This window comes from Petaurus breviceps, unplaced genomic scaffold, assembly GCF_028583685.1.
Source record: "Petaurus breviceps papuanus isolate PSGF00001 unplaced genomic scaffold, PetGlider_PUasm1.0 37, whole genome shotgun sequence".
Classification (NCBI taxonomy): domain Eukaryota; kingdom Metazoa; phylum Chordata; class Mammalia; order Diprotodontia; family Petauridae; genus Petaurus; species Petaurus breviceps.
The window spans coordinates 89,167,088-89,186,661 of NW_027186296.1; the positions used below are offsets into that span (position 1 = coordinate 89,167,088).

A 19,574-nucleotide genomic window follows, 5' to 3' on the forward strand; every position below is an offset into this window, starting at 1 on the left:
CACAATACACGTAACCTTAGATGGCACTAACACATTGTCTGTTGTCCACAGGATTTCAAATGAAGCAGGTCACATAAAATCCCATTTAAGGAAAAAAAGAGTATAACATCCAGTCCCTCTCCTAGTACCTCACTGAGATGCTGGGCATTAGCCCTGGCCTGTAGGAAGAGTGGTTCATCTTTGCTGATGGTGTATTGATGAACACAATGCTCATTCCCGGACTTGTAAGCCACCTAGCCAATAAAAGCAAAATGTCAGCAGGAGAATCAACTCAATTCAATAAGCATTTAATACATATGTAAATGCTGTGTATTATACTTCTACATAGCTGATATTCATCATCTGTATCACTCCATAAGAAAAAGAAGCTAGGAACAACCATTCAGTAGTATGTTGTCTTTCCCTTGGTATCATGCTTAGGGGACTATCTTTGTAACTTCTACCCATTGCTCCTATTTCTACATTCTATTACTAAGCAAAATAATTTTAATCTTTCTCCCATTTGACAGCTCTTCAAATCCTTGAAGCCAATAGCACACTATTTTCCCCTCTACCACCATCTTGCACTAGTGCCTTCAAGAGATTCCCATATGGCATGATCTCAACACCCCTTGCCAACCAGGTTGCCCACCCTGGACACTCTTCATTTTATTAATGTCTTTCTTCAAATGTAGTACTCTGAACTGAATACAGTATACTTAAAATGTGGACTGACAAGAGTATGGAGGACCATGGCTTCCCTAGGCCTGGGAACTATGCTTCTCTTAATGTAGCCTCAGATCACATTTGTTTTGTTGGCCCCATCACATATGTTGTTGAGCCTGTAGTCCACTCAGACCCTCAGATCTTTTTCAGATAAACTGTTGTCTAACCATAGCTATACTATAAAATACTTTGTAAAGTTGACTTTTTTAACCCATATTAGACTTTGCATTTCCCCCTATTAAATGCTATCCATCCTAACTTTGTATCACTTACAAATCTGATAAGTGGGTCTTCTATATTTTTTAATTTCACTTATAAAAATGTCAAACAGCACATGCCCAAACAGAAAGAGATCCTGAGCACACAATTAATGACCTCCATACAAGGAGACTTGGATTAGATATAGTTAACCCTAAGAGAGCGAGAAAAATTCAAGGCAACTTCACCAAAATGAAAATCTAACTTCAGTTTGGTCCTCAAATACGTCCTCAAGTGTGCTTCATGAAGATGATAGAGATTAGGGATTCCAGGAAACTAGTCTTATAAAGGAGGTTTGAAAGTCATGCTAAAAAAAGAGACAGCCCATTTTAATTCTTGGTCAACTTCTTAGAAAGCTATTGCATCTGTCCCCGGGAGTTCACCAGGTTCATGGTAGAAGAGATCAGTGGAGATCGGGGAGGCAAGGTGACATAGGCAGTAGAAACCACACTTGACTATGAGTCTAAGTTGAAATCTCTTCTATATACATGGGAAATAATTTCACATACATGCACATGCACACGCACACACACAGATCAGGTTTTCCATCTAGAAAATGGGCAACATATTTTGGCGGAGAGGCAACATAGTAGAGGGGATTGGGTATAAGCCATGTGGACCTTGGCAAGTTATTCAATATCCTTTTGCCTCAGTTTCTTCATCTATAATATGAGGAGGTTGGACTTAATGACCTTTAAGGTCCCTTCTAGCTATCAATCTATGAGACTGACCCCTAAGGTCCCTCCAGCTCTAACCTTCTTACTCCAAGGACCAACTCAGTACTTACATTACTCTGCATCTCCTGGCTTCTCTTGGCATGTTCCATCTGGGAACTGTCCGTCACACTGGTGAACTTCAGAGCATCAGCTCTCTGCCTGTACTTTTTCTGTATAAAAGAGAAAAAAAAAACAAACAGAAAAGGAAAATACCATGATACAAAGATAATATTGAACATTCATTTCATTAAACAAAATCTTTATTGGCTATTCCTCACGACTCCTTATAGGACAGGGGCATTGCTACACATAGTGTTTAGCATAGTGTCTGGCATACAATAGGTGCTTAATAAATGTTGACTGATTAGTTGATCCTTAAATTTAAGTATTATCCTCAATTACTTGTATCTTGTAGGAGTCTCACAAAGGGAAGGAGTCTCCCCCTTTTGGGTCTAGTATTTGCCATTATTAAAGGGAACATTTTACTTTAGGTAGAATGGGTCCCCAAATCTAACTGTATACCCCAGGTAATGTTCATCTTAGAAGCAATGGAAATGGCATAAAAAAGGAAATTGGGGGGGTCAAGATTAGGATTTTATTTTTACTATTCTGAGAATATTTCAGCCTCTTGACTATAAGCAGGACTGAGTCAGAAGCATCTAAGCCACATGGGGAATCTAACTGTCACTTTGTGGTTTTTAGCATGTTTCATAATGAACTGAGTTACAAGGACCCAAGTAGGTGTTTTTGTTTTCTCTGCCCTCCTCTGTATACATGAGTTATCCAATTTATCTCTGCCACAAGAGAATGGTCAGTATCATGGGAAGTTTTCAGGACAAGGAATTCTTGTTGAATTCAAGTTGAATTCTTGTAAGAAAAACATCTCTTATGTGAACTTCAAAGAACTTTAGTAACCTGTTAATACAAATATTTTAAGTGGAATTAGAATTCAAATGCTGCTTTCATTTAAAAGGAGGAGGGGGAATAAAACTTCATTGACTTTATGTAAGAAGCTTCCCAAGGAGTCTAAGTAGTAAGAGGGGTGAAACTCAGTAAGATAAAAACCTTCCATTCTTCTCCTTTCCAGGGTATACTACTGATTCTCCTGGACTTTACTATGCCACAGAAACCTCTTAACCCTGGATTTCACACATTAGAACTAAACCTCTGCCTCTTCTTCTGATTGACCGGATCCCTCCACAACCTTGATTTTAAGGACGATACCCAGGTCAGCCATGTCTTCATTCCTCCCCAGGCTATACTCCTGACTCTCTGGGCTTTCTCTACAATACCCTGCCCTGAATACTTTTATTTCTTCCCCTCCTAATCCCTCATTTTTTGATTTGTGTTATTTTCACTCATACTTCTTGAAAATAGGTAGGGGCTATCTTTCTTTTGTATTTCTGGTGATTAGCATGGTGTCTGGCATACAGTAAGCACTTAATAAATGCTTGTTGACTTGACTTGATGATAAATGAATGGTGTAGGGTCTTTTATTCATCCTATGTAAAAGTTAGTGGAGGGAGTTCAGGGAAATTAAGAGATTTCATCAGGTCTCTCAATGTCTCCAGGACTGAACAAGGTCTGAGAGACCAAAATAACTGTATTTTGGGTACCTCACTAATCAGCTCTCCGGCTTTCTTGGCTTGTTCTATATTGAGACTCCCCTCTGCCAGCCACCCAACTCCCTTCATCCATGACAGGTCTGCCTTGTACTGCAACTGCAAGAGAAATTGAAACAGATATAGGAAAATTACCAGAGAACTGAAAAAGCCCCACACCTTATATGTGCCTTCCATTTAAAGCAAACAAACAAAAAATCTTGGGTCCTACTCAAGCAATGAAACAACTGGGCTAATCTTGTGTCCAACCCAAGCATGTAGTTTGTATTGCCCCACAGGGGCCCAATCAAAGGTGAACATTTGATGCTCTTTTGATAAAGGACCTCTACCCTTGCTATATGACTAAATTCCCAGTCTTTCCCCCATCTAACATCCCATTGCTAATACCTCTTTACCTTCCTAATATCTCCAGGCACCAACTCTAATTTTCTCTGCCCCAGATGCTATTCCATTCTCTCAAGCAGGGTCAACATCTCCAAGTTCTTTTTTCTCTTATCTTTTTTTTCCTATCTGGAGTCAGCCCTAATTCCTCCTTCTCTCCCATTACTCTAGGTGAATCAGAGAAGATCCCAAAGTGGATTTTTTTAGACTTTCTACTCTGAGGAACCAACCCTCTGCTGTTATATACTCGTGTCTTTTTAATTCTAAAAGATTTAAAGACTAAAAATTATCTAAGACTAAGACAAACTATCTAAGACCTAATTATGTAAGACAAAGACTAAGGATTATCTAAGCAGTCTGAGGTTACTGTGCATAGAGATCAGTTTGGGAATGCCTGAAAACAGGATGGATAGAGACCTCACCTCACTCTGAAGTTTGTAGGCTTTTTTGGCCCAGTTAGTTTTTATGTCCTCGGGGAGCACTGTATAGACGTGCAGCTTCTTCCTGTAGTCTAGGTCGCTGGCAAGAGCCTGGGCCTTCTTGGCATGCTGGATATTGACCATATCCATAGGCAAGTGGAAATGAGTCTTACTCTCTTCAAACCCTTTCTTGTATTCAACCTTAGGTACACATACACACACACACACACACACACACACACAGAAATGTCTGATTTAAAACATGACTGCAGAGAAGTAGAATGAGCAGGTAGAGAAATAAGTAAAGCTCATTTAAAGGAATTAGACATCTTCTAGGAGTTATCAGTGCCTAGGACAGGGGCTTGGCACATGGGAGGAGCTTAGTGGGCAGCTAGGCAGTAAAGTGGATAGAGTGTTGAATTTGGAGTCAGAAAGACCTAAGTTCAAATCTAGCCTCAGACACTTACTAGCTGTGTGACCCTGAGCAAGTCACTTAACCTTGTTTGCCTCAGTTTCCTCATCTGCAAAATGAGCTGGAGAAGATATTCTTGGAGTGACTTCAGGTTTACAAAATCTGGATTTCATCTCATAACATCTCTATGTGTTTTTTTGTAGGGAAATGGGTTCAGAAAAGTCAGTTGCATTGATAGTCACACAGCCCATCAGGTTTCAGGCATGGGATCTGAGCTCAGGTTCCTCCTGATTCCAAGTCCACTGCTCTTACTTTCCTAACGTAAGATGGAAGTCTTCTCAAACCCCATTCTAATGTGTAAATGAACTTCCAAGGCTATATTTATTAATTATTTCTCACTCTCCTGAACCATCCCTGAACTACTCTGAAATTATAGCAACAAGTCATGGCTAATGAACAAAGGTTGCACCCCCACCAACCTCTCCCTCAGTTCAGTCAAGGAACGGGCTTCAAGCAGGAGTTTCTAACTGGTTCATGGTCTCATAGGGTGACCAACAAAGAATGTTCACTGAAGAAGTTTTCCCTAAAATACATTATAAGTAACAGGAAGAAATACTTTACCTCACTGCTCATCTTGGCCACCTGCAGTGAGTGCAAAAGCCTTGAATCTTTGGTTCCCATGGCTCTCCCTTTTGTTTTTTCATAGTCTTCTTTGTATTTAATCTTGAAAAAAAGAAGAAAGTCTCTTGTGAGTGGGGAGAATGGGGGAAGAAGTCCGCCATCTAAAGAGTCCAGGCTGTTCCAAGTGCAAGGCGAAGGATACCAGAGGAAAAAAAAAATTAAAGCATCTCTCAATGTTTATCAAATCCAGAATAAGATGAAAGTATTAGAAGTTCTGCAACTTTAAAATGCAACCTAGCAATCATTATTTTCCCCACATGACCACCAACACCTCATTGGAACAATTTCTTATGCATTTACAAGTTAACGAGGTAAAACCTACGTTGCTGGCAAGCTCCCCCGAGGCTTTGGCAGCCAACAAAGGCATGGCATCCAGCTTCATCTCAAACCCTCGGCCCTTTGTCTTCTCCCAACCTTCTTTGTACTTAACCTGATAAAGGAAACGCCAGGTGAATAGGAGTAGCTATTGGCAGCTTTGCTCAAAGTCAAAGTGAAAAAGTGAAAAGAAAAGAAAGCCTCTATCTTCCCCAAGATACGGAAAAATGGGCTATCAGAATTAGAATTTTTACTATTGTACTGTCATTATTATTTTTATGATCATTAAGAGCTCATGATAACAGGGGCTATGCATTTAAATAAAGATAATAAAATTTAATATTATCAAGAACATATAAATATTATTAGTAATGTGAATTTTATGAATAGTGATAATACAACTAAGTTTAATATTATTGATGATATGGGAATATCATCAATCATATAAATATTGCAAATATTGATAACATGTAAATGGTGGTGACTAGATTTAATCTTATTGATACTATGTGAGTAGTATCAATAATGTAGATATCATTAATATTGATAATATAAAAATAACTATTTAATAATATTATGGTATATGCATATAATCAGTGACATAAATGTTGCAAATATTCATAATATGTTGTTCATAACCTTGTCTTCTTTCCCTAAGGTCCCCTATACCTCCCCAACCCTTCTTCTCATAACAAATATCCTCACCTCCTACTTGACTGGGAAAATGGAGGCCATCTGTTATAAGTTCCCCCACCATCCCCACTCCATATACAAAAACCCCTCTACAACACGTATTCCTTACTGCAGTAGCCCTTCTCCTTCCCAAGCATAATCCCCTGTCTCCTCCAGGGGTTTGCCCCTTTGAAAATATTTTCTTTTGTCTCTGTCTCCCTCTCCATATGTGTGTGTGCCTCTCTCTCTTCATACCTCTGCATGTTTCTCTCTCTATCTCTCTGTCTGTCTCTATCTCTCTGTCTGTCTGTCTCTGTCTGTCTGTCTGTCTCTCTCTGTCTGTCTGCCTCTCCCTCTCTCATCCTGAATCCCTCCTCAACTACTGGTTCTTTTCCCCACCACCTACAAATATGTTCAAGTATATAACCCATCCTTAAGAAAAACTTCTTTTGACCCTGCCATCTTCCCAAACTATCATTCTCTCTTTCTCTTCTTTTTTGGTGCCAAGTTTTCAGAAAGAATTTTCTACACTTGGGACCTTTTCTCACCACAATGTACGTCTCAATCCCTTGCAGTTTGGTTTCCAACCTACCCACTCAACTGAAATTGTTCTTTCCAAGGTTGCCTGCAAACTCTAAGCTGCAAAAATTGATTCTCAATCCTCATTCTCCTCAACCTCTCTGTGGCCCAGAGTCATACTAAGGGAAGGGAACCAGAGCTTTCCCCCAAGGGATCTGATTTCAACAATGACAGAAACAGAAAACAATGACATTTTCAGTCCTTCAACTGTTCAAAACCAACACTCATACAACAATTTAGCTCCTAGTAACCAAGAAGAATTCAAAGTAGGATGCTACCATGATGCAGACCAAGGTGATGTTTCTCCCTTAACCCTTCCTGAGAGTTTTCCATATACCACCTCATTTAAAGGCATGCTTGTCCTGGAGGGATCTGTCACACTCCTTGCTGTTGTTATTGTTTAGTCTTTTCAGTCTTGTCTGACTCTTCATGACCCCATTTGGGGTCAGACAGAGATAGTAGATTTGTTTGCCATTTCCTTCTCTGTGAGGAGCCAAATAAGCCTGGTTCAGAACTTAGATATTAAATCCTAATAGTGGATTTTAAAACAAGAATCTCTTTGAGATGCAAGTTTTCGTCAAGTTAGCTCCTGAGTTCTTTGATATGGGTTACACTTATAAGGATGTTACTTGAGTTCTGAAATCAATAGGCTATACCCCAAGATTTTAGTTATTAAGAGCTAAGATATTTGATTCAGCACTCAGGTATCTTTGGGTGGTCAGCTCTAAACGTGATATCTTTTGAGGACTGCAGCTCTGGCTTTGCAGTTTGCTCTCAATTGTATCTGTTTATGACTATGGCTGCATTAGCAGGTACCTGAGATCAAAGGTCTTACCCTAAAACTTTAGTCTCCTAGATAACAAATCCTTAACAAATTATCTATTCTGTGTTACTTTCAGCATATAACAGACTAAGATAATGATAAGAATACTTGAATCCCCTTCCTTTGTCTCATTGCTCTATAAAAACCTTGTCCTAAGAATCAATAAATGGAGTTCTTTGTTCTTCCTTGAACTTCCCATATGGTCTGGTCATTTCTTATTCACATCTCCGAATCATGCTAAGTGCTAGACACTCAGCAGCCCACAGCACTTCTCCAGCTCATTTTACAGATGAGGAAACTGAGGCAAACAAGGTAAAGTGACTTGCCCAAGGTCACATAGCTAGGAAGTATCTGAGGGTGGATTTGAACTCAGGAAGATTGGCTTTCCTGACTCCAGGCCCAGCACTCCATCCACTGTCTGCCACTTTCTCATCCTTCTTTTCACCATAATCTCTCCTCCCTTGGCTTCAGTGACACAGGTCTCTCCAGCCTGCCTGACTTCTCTCTCAGCCTTCTCTATTGCATTGCTGCCCATCTCATTTCCCCAAAGAGTGAGGGTCCCTAGTACTCTGCCCCAGGACTGAAGCACTTCATGCTGCCTCCCATAGCGATCCCACCCCATCCTATGGATTCAAATACTATAAGCTCTATGCTTTAAACTCCCACATATTTCTACCTAACCCTAGTCTGTCTCCTGGACTCATTTTTTTGTTGTTTTCAACTCCTTGATGGATATCTCAGCCTGGATATTCTGTAGACAAAGCAAATTCAGTATATCCAAACCAAAACTAACTATCCCCCTCCATACCTTCCCCCATCCCTCACACCCCTTCTTCCTCTATACTTCTCTAGTCCTGTTAAGGACACCACCATCTTCCAAATCTCCCCTGTCCATCACTCTGAGGTCATCTCTGTCTCCCTTTGCCCTCAGCTCACATTTCCAGTCAGTTCAAAAAGCCTTCTTGATCTAATTTCCACAAAATCTCTGACAATCATCTCTCTCTCTCTCTCCATTTACACAGTCCCTCCCCTAATTCCTGCCTTCATTGCCTTTTGCTGAAGCTATTACAAGAGCCTCCTAACTGGTCTCTTTGCTTCTAGTCTCTGACCTCTCCTATCCTTCCTCCTTGTATCTTCCAAAATAATCTTCCTAAGCCATAGGTCTGACATGTCCGATTTCATACCCTGCTCCACAACTTTGCCTTGGGTTAAAATGCCAATAACTCAAATCTGACAATTAAGGCCTGTGACTCCCATTAACCTTCCCAGCCTTACTTTGTACTACTCCCCTTCACCAATCCTACATTCATTCCAACCAAACTCAACCACTGGCTATTCCCCAGACTTGATGTTTTATATCCTGTATTCACACAAATCATCCACCATGCCTAAAGTGTACTTTTTCATTTCTGCCCTCATTTCAAAACCCTCACCTTTCTTCAAGGCTCCTCTCAGGTGTCTCCTATTCCATGAAGTTTTCCATGATTCCTTCCACCCCCAATTGCTAAGTCGTTCTGCCTCCCCAATTTTCTTTAGACTGTACTTATTTGCAAATATATTCTATTCCCCAATAGAAGGCAATTAAGTTCTTTGCACTTCATTTATGTCTTGTATTTCTAGTTTCTAGCAAAGTGATATGCACACAGTAAATATTTAATAAATATTTATTAAATTTAACTGAACTATCTCCCATGTATTCACGTAACAAATGAACTCAATGCATCTTTGTTGAATTGATTGAACCTGCTCCCATTCAGACACATTGTTTGCTTACCTCACTGAACAGCTCAGCATTGGCTCTTGCTTTTACTAACTGAGGTACATCTTGTGGCAGGGTATAATTTAACTTGTTTTTCTCATAATCTGCCCGGTAATTCACCTGTTAGGATCCCAAATACAAAGTTCTGAGTGCAAGGTTTCTAAGCAGGTCAAATGTAAACATGTGCCCTTAATTTAGACAAAAAGAATAAGGCTACAGGCATTCTCCTCCAATTTGAATCAAATTAGTAATCCTGGAGTGGGGTGAGGAGGAAGCTTAAGAAATAGGAGGAGGAAGAGGAAGAAGAAGAGGAGGAGGAGGAAGAAGAGGAGGAGAAGGAGGAAAAACAGGAGGAGGAAGAGGGGGGAAAAGGAAGAGGAAAAGGAAGAGGGCAATCCCAAAATGACTCCATAATTTGGTGAATGATGATACTTTTAAAAGGGCAGAATAGAGAAGCCAGATGGTAACTAAAACCACCAAGAAATGAAGGAAACCTTAGAGGCCATTATGTCCCACCTGTTCAGTTTACAGATCAAGAATCTCCATTTCAGAGCAGGAAAAGTGGACTGTGACAAACAGATCCGAGACATGAACCCAGACCAACTGGGCTCCCAGGTCTGCACAAAAGGAACTGGAGAAGTCAGAACAATTTGAAGAACTTCTCATAATAAGTTATGATTCCATTGCTTCTTGAAAGTCCCATGAGGACAGAAGCAGCCCATAGTGAAAAGCACGCTGGGATTGGAACCAGAAGATCTGAATTCCAGTCCCAGCTCTTAGACGCTTTAGCCAAGTGACTAGGGACAAATGACTCCACCTCTCTTACTCTGTTTCTTCACCTTAAAAGTAGATTCGAAAATTCTTGCATTACCTATTCCATAGGGCTAATGAGATAATGACTCCAAAAAAAAAAGACTTTATAAAATAAACCTCAAAGCATTATATAAATATAAGCTGTGGCTATATTGGTGTTATAGTTTATTATTATGACTGGCATAAAGAAAGTGCTATAGAATGTTAGCTATTCGCTATTATCATTATTATTATTATTAAGTTGCAATTTCTCTATTTATTGAAAAGCTTTGTATAATCATAACCCCCACTTACCTCTTAGGAAGGTTGGGAGAGAAGCTCTTGGTAAAACATTTAAGCAAGATATAAATGAGAGGTTTTATTATACTTTCATATTTACTTAACACCTAGTGCTTTAATAGGCACAAAGTAAACATTTATATATCACCTACTATGTTCCAGGCAAGAGCTAAACATTTAATAATAATAATAATAATAATGGTTAATATTTATATAGTGCTTACTATGTGTTAGGCACAGTGCTAAGCATATAATAATAATAGCTAATATTTATGTCATATTTACTATGTGTGCTAGGCACTGTGCTAAAAGGTTTACAAAAATTATCTAATTTGATCCTCACAACAACCCTGCAAAGTAGGTACTATTATCATCTCTATTTTTACAGTTGAGGAAACCGTGGCAAACAGGGTTAAGTGACTTGCCCAGAGTCACACAGCTAGTAAGTATATGAGATCAGCTTTGAACTCAGGTCTTTCCAACTCCAGACCCAATGCTCAATCCAATAATCCACCAGCTGCCTCAAGGACATATTGAATTGATGGAGTGATTTGACTGATTTTACGAAAAAAAATAAAATAAAATAGGAACCATTTCTTCAAAGGCAACATAAAAGATAAAGCACTGAGCCTGGAGTATGGGTCAGTCAGGTACAAATCATACCTCAGACACTACTCATGTGACCCAGAGCAAATCAACCTTTCTGAAGCCCTTTCTTCATCTGTAAAATGGGGTACTAATTGCATCTCCTTCACAGGATTACTGTTATGACAAAATTAGAAAACACATAAAGTGCTCTGCAAACATGGACATTATAAAAAATGAGAGTTGAGTCTGTGAAAAGCAACATGATGTCAGTTTCTCCATGTTTACACGGCTGATCATCAAGGGAGAAATTCAAGGTGGCCAAAAGCCCAGTGGATAAAGAGAAGTAAAATGAAGGTGATCACAATGTTCCCAGTTGACTGCCAAGAGTCAGGAATAACTCAGTGGTCAGCAGCACCCCCCCTTACATGACTGAGCTGTTGTGCATTGATCTTGGCTTGAATGATCTGAGGAGTATTTGTCACGGAGCTGTACTTCAACTTGTCAATGCTCTGTCTATAGTTGACCTGGGTCAAAAGGAGACATCAAAGAAGTCAGTTTGTTCTCATAGAAGGTAGACAACATTTACTTAGTTGTTGGATAGTAGTCCTAACTAAATATTTACTCATTGACTTGCTAAAAGGAGGCACAAGATAATTCTTGGAGACAGAAGACAAGATTCAGAGTAGATTTTGTAAAATATAAAAAGCCTGTATACGCTAAAAAGAGAGAAAAATCACAACAAATGAACATAATTGACCTGACTTTCTACAAAGGGGAATGAAATATCGATTGCTTTATTTGGAGACATTTCTAATTTCTCTTTCCCTTATATCCACTGGATCATCCCAGAATCATTTCTCAGTATTCTTCTTGGTCTATGAATAAATTTATGAACCTGCCTTCAGGGATAAGATGCTATATTCCTGCCAACCAACTGGACTGACCAACTCCTACTGTTGCTGCCTCATATTTGGGGTTGGTTCAGCTGGCTAACGCCTGAGGAAAATGAAGACAAACAAGGTTATGGACAACCCAGTGGGGCAAATGGGGTGGCTCAGGACAACTTGAAGGTACCCTCAGAGAGAGGCAAGAGGAGCATAGAAAGGGAGGCTGACGAATGCCTAAATTTTACCTATTTAAAAATCTCGCCAAGGTCTGTCCCTGGAAACCAGAAATAGGGAGGAACGGTCCTCCTTGTCACCTCTCCTTTCTGTGTGGCATGGCCCATGCTTCTAGCACTACTAAGGCCACAGTCCACCTTCATTATGGTTTCAAGAGGCTGTTTTGGGTTGGTCCAGACATCTAGAAAAACTGTTTTCAATGTTCCAAACAACCAGCCTGCAAAGGAACTTGTCACTTGTGAGGTGGCACTACCTGTACTAGAAATAATTCAAAGTATATGCCAATCTAGCAATGGTCTAGTAATAGTCTTGTGCCACCTTTGTAAGTCAATAGTAGAATTACTATTAGACATTTAGTTACTGATTCAGAATAAAGTTTGTGCATGGTCTGAGATTGGGGTATAGGGAAAAGTAGAAAAATTAAAGTTATTTCAATGTCAACCACTAATGAGATTAGCGTATGCTAGCTTCCTAATGTATTAATTCAGTAGCAGAAATGATCATCTTATAGGAAGTGAATTAGGATTCTGAGTTATGCAAGATTAAATGTAATGAAAAATATATTTTTTAAGCTGCATATGCCTTCCAGATAACTAGGCATTAAATACGGAGCAGAACACAATTATTTTTCACTGTAGGACATAATTAACAGTCAGCACAGTTAATCACCTCCTTGCGACATCAGAAATGCATGTATATTGCTTCAGTCTAGGTTCTGAAGGGGCTCCTTGCCATAGAGTGAAGTCTAATTTTAATGACATTTAATGTTGACAAAATCCTTCTAAATGGAATTCCCTTTAACTAAGTACTTCTAACTCCCATTTCATCTCCATTCTCCTTCCTTCATGGTTCCAGGACAGAGACAGAGCAGGGATAAGATGTTAGTACTTCCTGGGCAAAATTGTAACTCCTTGCATTTGAAAATTGAGTTCCTTGTCTGATACTGTCCACATGAAGCTTTAAGTCTACTCTATAATATACACAGAGTTAAAGGACTGTGTGTCATGGTAAGCCAGAATTTCTGGCATTAAAATATATACATTTTTAAAAGGAATCATAAAAAGTATTCCTCGCTGTGCTCCCTGAGTGTTTTACCTGGGGCAGTTGCTTGGCTTGTCTACCCCTAATTCTGACTATAGTTAAGAGAACGGAAATGCAATAAAGGTGGTTTTTTTCATATTTTTGTCCAGCAAGACTCTATAATGCTAGCAGTGGAAGACAGAAATAGGATGATAGGATGGATCATGGATTTAAATCTGAAAAGGCCATCAAATCCAACATCTTCATTTTACAAATGGGGAAACTGAGGTTGAGAATAGTTGATTTGTCACACAGAGAGTAAATCTCTGATGCAAGAAATGAGCCCAGCTCTTCCTAATTCCAAGTCCAGTCCTCTCTCTGTGCCATCACCTACCTCTACACAAATTGATAATAAGAAACATGTTTAACGTTTAATATTATATCAGATGTTTCCAACACATAGCAGGTAGATTTGTGGGGTATTACCTGACTGAGATTCCTGTTTATATCCAAATCCATACAACAACAAGTCTTGCTATTTTGTGACCTATAAAACGTTTGACCTATTTTGTGACTATATAAAGCTTGAAGACCTCTACTCTGAATTTTCATATGTCTAAATAAACCTGTTGGTTTTGAAGGATTCTGTCCTGCAAGGGACATGCTAAAGTACCCAACCTTTTCTAAGTAATTTTGCAGCAAAAAAAAGTCATCCATTTCTAGCAGATAAATTAAAGTCATCTGTTTCCAGAAGAAAAATTAAAATGTTGACCACAAAAAGAAACAGTGAGAACATAAGACAGTGGAACAAAGTCACAATAAGACAGTAAAAACACTAGCCAGATGCCAACTTTCTTATATTCAAAACTAACATTTTCTTCTTTCAATCAGCTACTTTAAAACATTCAATTCTGTTGCTTTCTCTCATCTCCATTAGGAAAGTATTAAGCTAGGTGGCACAGTGGAGAGAGTGCTAGGCCTGGAGTCAGAAAAACTCATCTTCCCAAGTTCAAATCCAGCCTTAGACACTTAGTAACTGGGAGACCTTGGGCAAGTCATCTATAAAATGAGCTAGAGAAGGAAATGGCAAATCACTGTAGTATCTTTGCCAAGAAAAGCCCCAGAATGGGTCACAAAAAGTAGGACACAAGGGAAAAAATGACTAAGCAACAACAAAATAAGCAACAAAAGTAAAAGAGGATCTTGGAAATCAACTTACATCCTTTAAGGGAATGAGCTTCATGGTTGTCTGATAGGAAGGAGTAAGAGTTGCTGGGTAGTTGTAATCAATATTGTCGTGTTTATAATCAGATTTATAGGCTATCTGAAATACACAGAAAGCAACAGCAGCAAATTCAGGGACTTGAGAAAACCTTAGTGATAAATTATTTGACTATGAGTTATAATAAAAACCAATGCCAACGTGAGTTCAAGATCATCACCCAGTAAGAAAATGGAATTATTTGCATGGTTTAAAAAAAAACACTAATTGATTCTATTTCTTCTATTCAATTGATATATCAGCTGCCTTTTATCTCTGATACATCTAATATAGCAGAAAGAGCACTGCCTCTGGAGTCAAAGAATTTGGATTAAAATCCAACCTCTGATATATATGATGCCACCTCGGGAGGGTCACAAGTTTTCTGAGCCTCAATTTCCTCATCTATAAAATGAGGGAAATGGGCTAGATGATCTCTATGATCTCTTCCAGTTATAAACCTATAACTGCATGATCCTTCCCCTCCCCCCATCTTACCCTTTCTCCAACTTAGCACCACATGCATAATAATTTAATAATAGTTTATTTTATTGAATACCAGTATCAATATGCTTCCTACATAACTCATTTTGATGAACTGAAAGTTAAATAAATTAATAAAAATCCTTTGGGAAACAGAGGCAATAACATTTAAATTCTAGGGGTTAGTTCATTTTAAAGCTCTGGTGTTATAAATGGGTCAGTGTTAAAATTCATCTTCTGATAGAAAAAAATATAAAAGAAAATTGGTCAAAATTTCCTTCCCCTTTCTTGAACCATCACCTGTTGTTCTGTGTTGGCCAGTTTGGCCTCAAAAAAAAAAAAAAACTTACATTGCTTGCCAGATTTGCGACCTTCATGGCATGCAGAGTACGCCGGTCCATGCCAACCCCTTCATAGTGGCCTTTCAGTTGGTTCTGATAATTTTCCTTGTATTTATTCTGTAAAGAGTCATCCGACATTCAATTTTGTCATTCTTTTACACAAACAGTACAAGAAAAACAATTCTCATTTTTTTTGTCTCAAAATCAAAAGAGAAATGATGAAATATGATTTTGTTAAAGTGTTTATTATTCTAAGCTATTATACCAATGCACTAAAAAACTTGTGAAGCATTTTTTAAACTCAAAGCTCTAGCAAAACACGAGAACATTGGTTGACTACATCCTGGCAAGCATATAGATAAAAAATATAGGTTTTTTAAAGCCAAGAAAACTGAATTTTTAAAGCCTCATCTGCAAACATAGCAATTTTCAATTCCCTTCTTCCAATGTGAAAACCTGTAGCATTTTAATCAGATTATGATCACTTAACTCAGTCAGTATTTATAGGTACCTACTATGTGCAAGGTCCTGTTCCAACAGGATTGTAACAAGGCATTATAAGCCACCTCTTTTCTTGGTGTTGCATTTTTTAAAAGTTCAGATAAAGGTGTATGTATATACATACATATATTTTTTGGTATCTACTCATCATATATTATATATGTGTATATAAACACACATATGTACAAAACCAAGCATAAACACAAAAATATATGCTATATATGTATGTGTGTATATCCACACAAACACAAACTAAGTTTGGAGATAACTAGTTAGCTACCTAGCTAGCTATCTGTGTATCTCTCTATATAAAGTGCATATCTGCATATCTATAGAGAGAGATATATAGATATCTATCCAGATCTCTATCTTTATACAGATATATTTATCAATCTGGATCTCTACATATCTCTATATTTTATATACATACATGTACATATGCATATATGTATGTATACATGTACATAGATATCTCCAAACTTGGTTTTTAATCAGAAACTTTGGTTTTGACCAAATTCAATTCAATCCAACACAATTTATTACTAAATACCTATTATATGGCATTCATATATCATGCTAGATATTGGGGATATAATGACCAAAAAAAGGCCCAGGCCTTCCATGTGTTACTAGGGAAAACAACCTATATACAGGTAAGTAGATACAAAATATATGCAAAATATGTATGAAATATTTTCTGGGAAAAGAATATTAACAACTGAGTGAATAAGGGTTCAATCTTGAAGAGAGCTGGGGTTCCCAAATACAGGAGAGACAGAGAGCATTGCAGGCATGAGAGCCAGCCTGGGTAAAGGCATCAAGATGGGGGATAGAACTGAAAACAGCAAAAAGGTTGGTTTGGGGAGAACATAAAAGTGACTGCCAAGGAGTATTATGCAATCAGCCTGAGAAGATAGGATAGAAACAGATTGTGAAGTGCTTTAAATTCCAGACAGAGGAGTGTGTATTCAGTCCTAGAGAGAACAAAAAATCATTGAAGCTTCTTGAACATGAGAGTAACATGGTTAGACTTGCATAATAAATAATAATAAACATGGCCCAAATATATCTAGCTAAGTAAGTGGTCTTGGTCTCTTTCCCTGCAGGGAAAAAAACCTTATCTTTCCTAATCACTCTGTATAGTATGAGTGTAAGCAGGCACTTGTGAAATCTTTATGATATTAATGATCACTGCTCATAGTAACACATTTTGCTTTTCAGAACAGCCTAATAAAAAATAAATTTTCCTATTACATTTTAAAATATTTCCCAAGCTTGATCTATTAGAATCAGTGGGCAGAAGAAGGCAAACCAGAGCCAATGGGAAGAGAGGAAAGGTAGACCAGATCTAATGGAGTTAAAAAAGAAAGATTCTAGCTCAACATAAATGAGAATTTATTAATGAATGCAACCATTGATTAGTGGAACAAGTTGTCCTGATAGGCATCAAGCTCCCTTTCTCTGAAGGAATTAAAAAGAGGCGGCCCTCTGTCAAAAATACTGTAGTGAGATTACTCAATGCGTAGGTCAAACTAGATTATTTCTAGGATACCTTCCTACTCCAAAGGCTATGTTTAAGTGAAATAAGGTGATAGAATAAAATCATGTACAAATCATGCATAGAACTGCGATATACTTATCACATCCTTTCACATGGGTTAGGAATATATTGTACACAAAATCAAAACTAGGATAAGACAACTGGAAATTTTCCCCTCAAGAATGGAAATTTAGAGTAATTTAAGTAATTTAAAAGTAAAATTTAAGTAATACGTTTAAGAGTATGTGATTTTTAAAATAATTTTGCTTTCATTTTTATAGAATTTTTATTACATTAGCTTCATATGAGTTACCAAGAATAATTAATTAAACTAGGAAATTATCAGATAGTGAGTTTCTCCCACTGTCACACACTAGGAGGGCTCCTTCCCCACTCAGCATTGCCTTGGTCCTTCTCCAAATAGAGTGGCCTCAAGAGGGTTTCTCCTTGACCCTAAGAAAGGGTCTCCCTCACCACGAATGATTTGAGAACATGTTTACTGCTACTTGACCAGAGCATTAAAATAGCTAGTTATCGCTCTAATTTAATTATACGTAATCCATTTTGTCAGTAGTGACTACTACATTCAAAAGCCAATGATGGGGGAGGCTAGGTGGCATAGTGAATAGAAACCAACCCTGGACTCAGGAGTACCTGAGTTCAAATCCAGCCTCAGACACTTAACACAAAAACTAGCCTTCTGCCCTTGGGCAAGTCACTCAACCCCAATTGACCTCCAAAAAGCAAAAAAACAAAAATATAAAAAGCCACTGATGTTCCTGCCATGCTTATCTTAAACACATACATTCCCGTTAACAAAAGCATATAGGTAGCCCTAGAAGCCAGGAAGATAATAGCTACAAGGCCTACAGAGTAAGGCATTAACAACTCACATCACTGGTGAATTTTGAGATCTTGCTGACGTTCCTGAACTGAGGAGTCTCACAGTAGTTAATACTGTGGCCTTTACTGTTTTCCAGATCTTTCTTATACTCCACCTGAGAAACCAAAATATCATGAGGTACAATATAACCAAACCCCAAACTGACCTCTAAAACCTCTAAAAAAAATTGAGAATGACTTAGAAAATTTTCAACCCAAAAGTTAAAGGATTTTAAAAGATTTTTTAAATAAGCATGTATTCCTCACCCTCCCATATCAAGATAGCTCTAATCATCCACTCCTTACCAAACCCCTCCAAATTTTTATCTAGTTCAAACAACATAATGAAAAATTTGCAATTGTTTAACAGATAATCATTGAAGACAGCACAAATAGATGAGGAGAGTTCCTTCTAATTTATGACTGCTTGAGAAACCCTGGATGACAGAATGGGAAATGCTATACAATAGCTATTAAATTGTCCCCAAATGGGGCGGCTAGGTGGCGCAGTGAATAGAGCACTGGCCCTAGAGTCAGGAGGACCTGAGTTCAAATCCGGCCTCAGACACTTGACATACTTACTTAGCTGTGTGACTTTGGGCAAGTCACTTAACCCCAATTGCCCTCCAAAAAGCAAAAAATAAATAAATTGACCCCCAAATCACTATGGGTAGTGGAGATGCCACTGGAAAGGCTGACTGAAGTCCTATTACCATTAATAGAGTCTTAACTGATCTGTCTCCACAGCTAACCATATGGTCAAAAGTAATTGGAGGACTCCCTGGTGCCCTTCTCTTACAAATGGAAATGTAACTCCATTCTATGTGACACATTACAAAATACATGTTTATGATTTGTCCTTTTTTTAAGGGCTTAAAGCATAATCTTGGAAATATCTTCCCCCAAATTCCACAGTACACTTCTCCTGTGTTCTAAATTTTTGTTTTGTTTTTTGGAGGGCAATTGGGGTTAAGTGACTTGCCCAAGGTCACACGGCTAGTTTTTGTGGTAAGTGTCCGAGGCCAGATTTGAACTCAGGTCCTCCCGACTCCAGGGCCGGTGTTCTATTCACTGCACCAGCTAGCCGCCCCTCTCCTGTGTTCTAAACATATGGATGCTATCTGTTTAACAATATCTTGAAGCTAAATCCAATGGGAGGCATTGCAGAGGAGTAGGAGAAAAGAGTGTCAGCATAAAAGTCACATCTGAGTGCCAGCTCTATCTTTGCCACTCTCTGTGAGACCTTGGGCAATCTCCCATCAGGGCCTCAGTTTTTCAAACTGTTCGATGATGGGGTGGGACCACATGGTCTCTAAGATCTATTCCAGTTCTGTGTCTGTGAAACACTTTCCTGGAAGCTAGAGTTGGGGAAGGGCCTTCAGAAGAGTTTCTGAATTAATACT

At 38.4% G+C, this 19,574-nt stretch overlaps 1 protein-coding gene across 2 annotated transcripts in view; it reads right to left on the reverse strand.

Moving 5' to 3' along the window:
- Positions 1-19,574, reverse strand: part of NRAP (nebulin related anchoring protein) — an 84,274-nt gene that overhangs the window by 41,927 nt on the left and 22,773 nt on the right. For both annotated transcript variants that reach the window (XM_069099010.1, XM_069099009.1), the window contains exons 12-22: positions 18,183-18,287; positions 15,258-15,365; positions 14,383-14,487; positions 11,448-11,546; positions 9,358-9,462; positions 5,517-5,624; positions 5,135-5,236; positions 4,105-4,302; positions 3,296-3,400; positions 1,751-1,849; positions 129-233 (exon numbers count right to left, since the gene is read on the reverse strand). In XM_069099010.1, the coding sequence (XP_068955111.1) occupies positions 129-233; positions 1,751-1,849; positions 3,296-3,400; positions 4,105-4,302; positions 5,135-5,236; positions 5,517-5,624; positions 9,358-9,462; positions 11,448-11,546; positions 14,383-14,487; positions 15,258-15,365; positions 18,183-18,287 (1,239 nt within the window). The remainder of the gene's footprint in view (positions 1-128; positions 234-1,750; positions 1,850-3,295; positions 3,401-4,104; positions 4,303-5,134; positions 5,237-5,516; positions 5,625-9,357; positions 9,463-11,447; positions 11,547-14,382; positions 14,488-15,257; positions 15,366-18,182; positions 18,288-19,574) is intronic.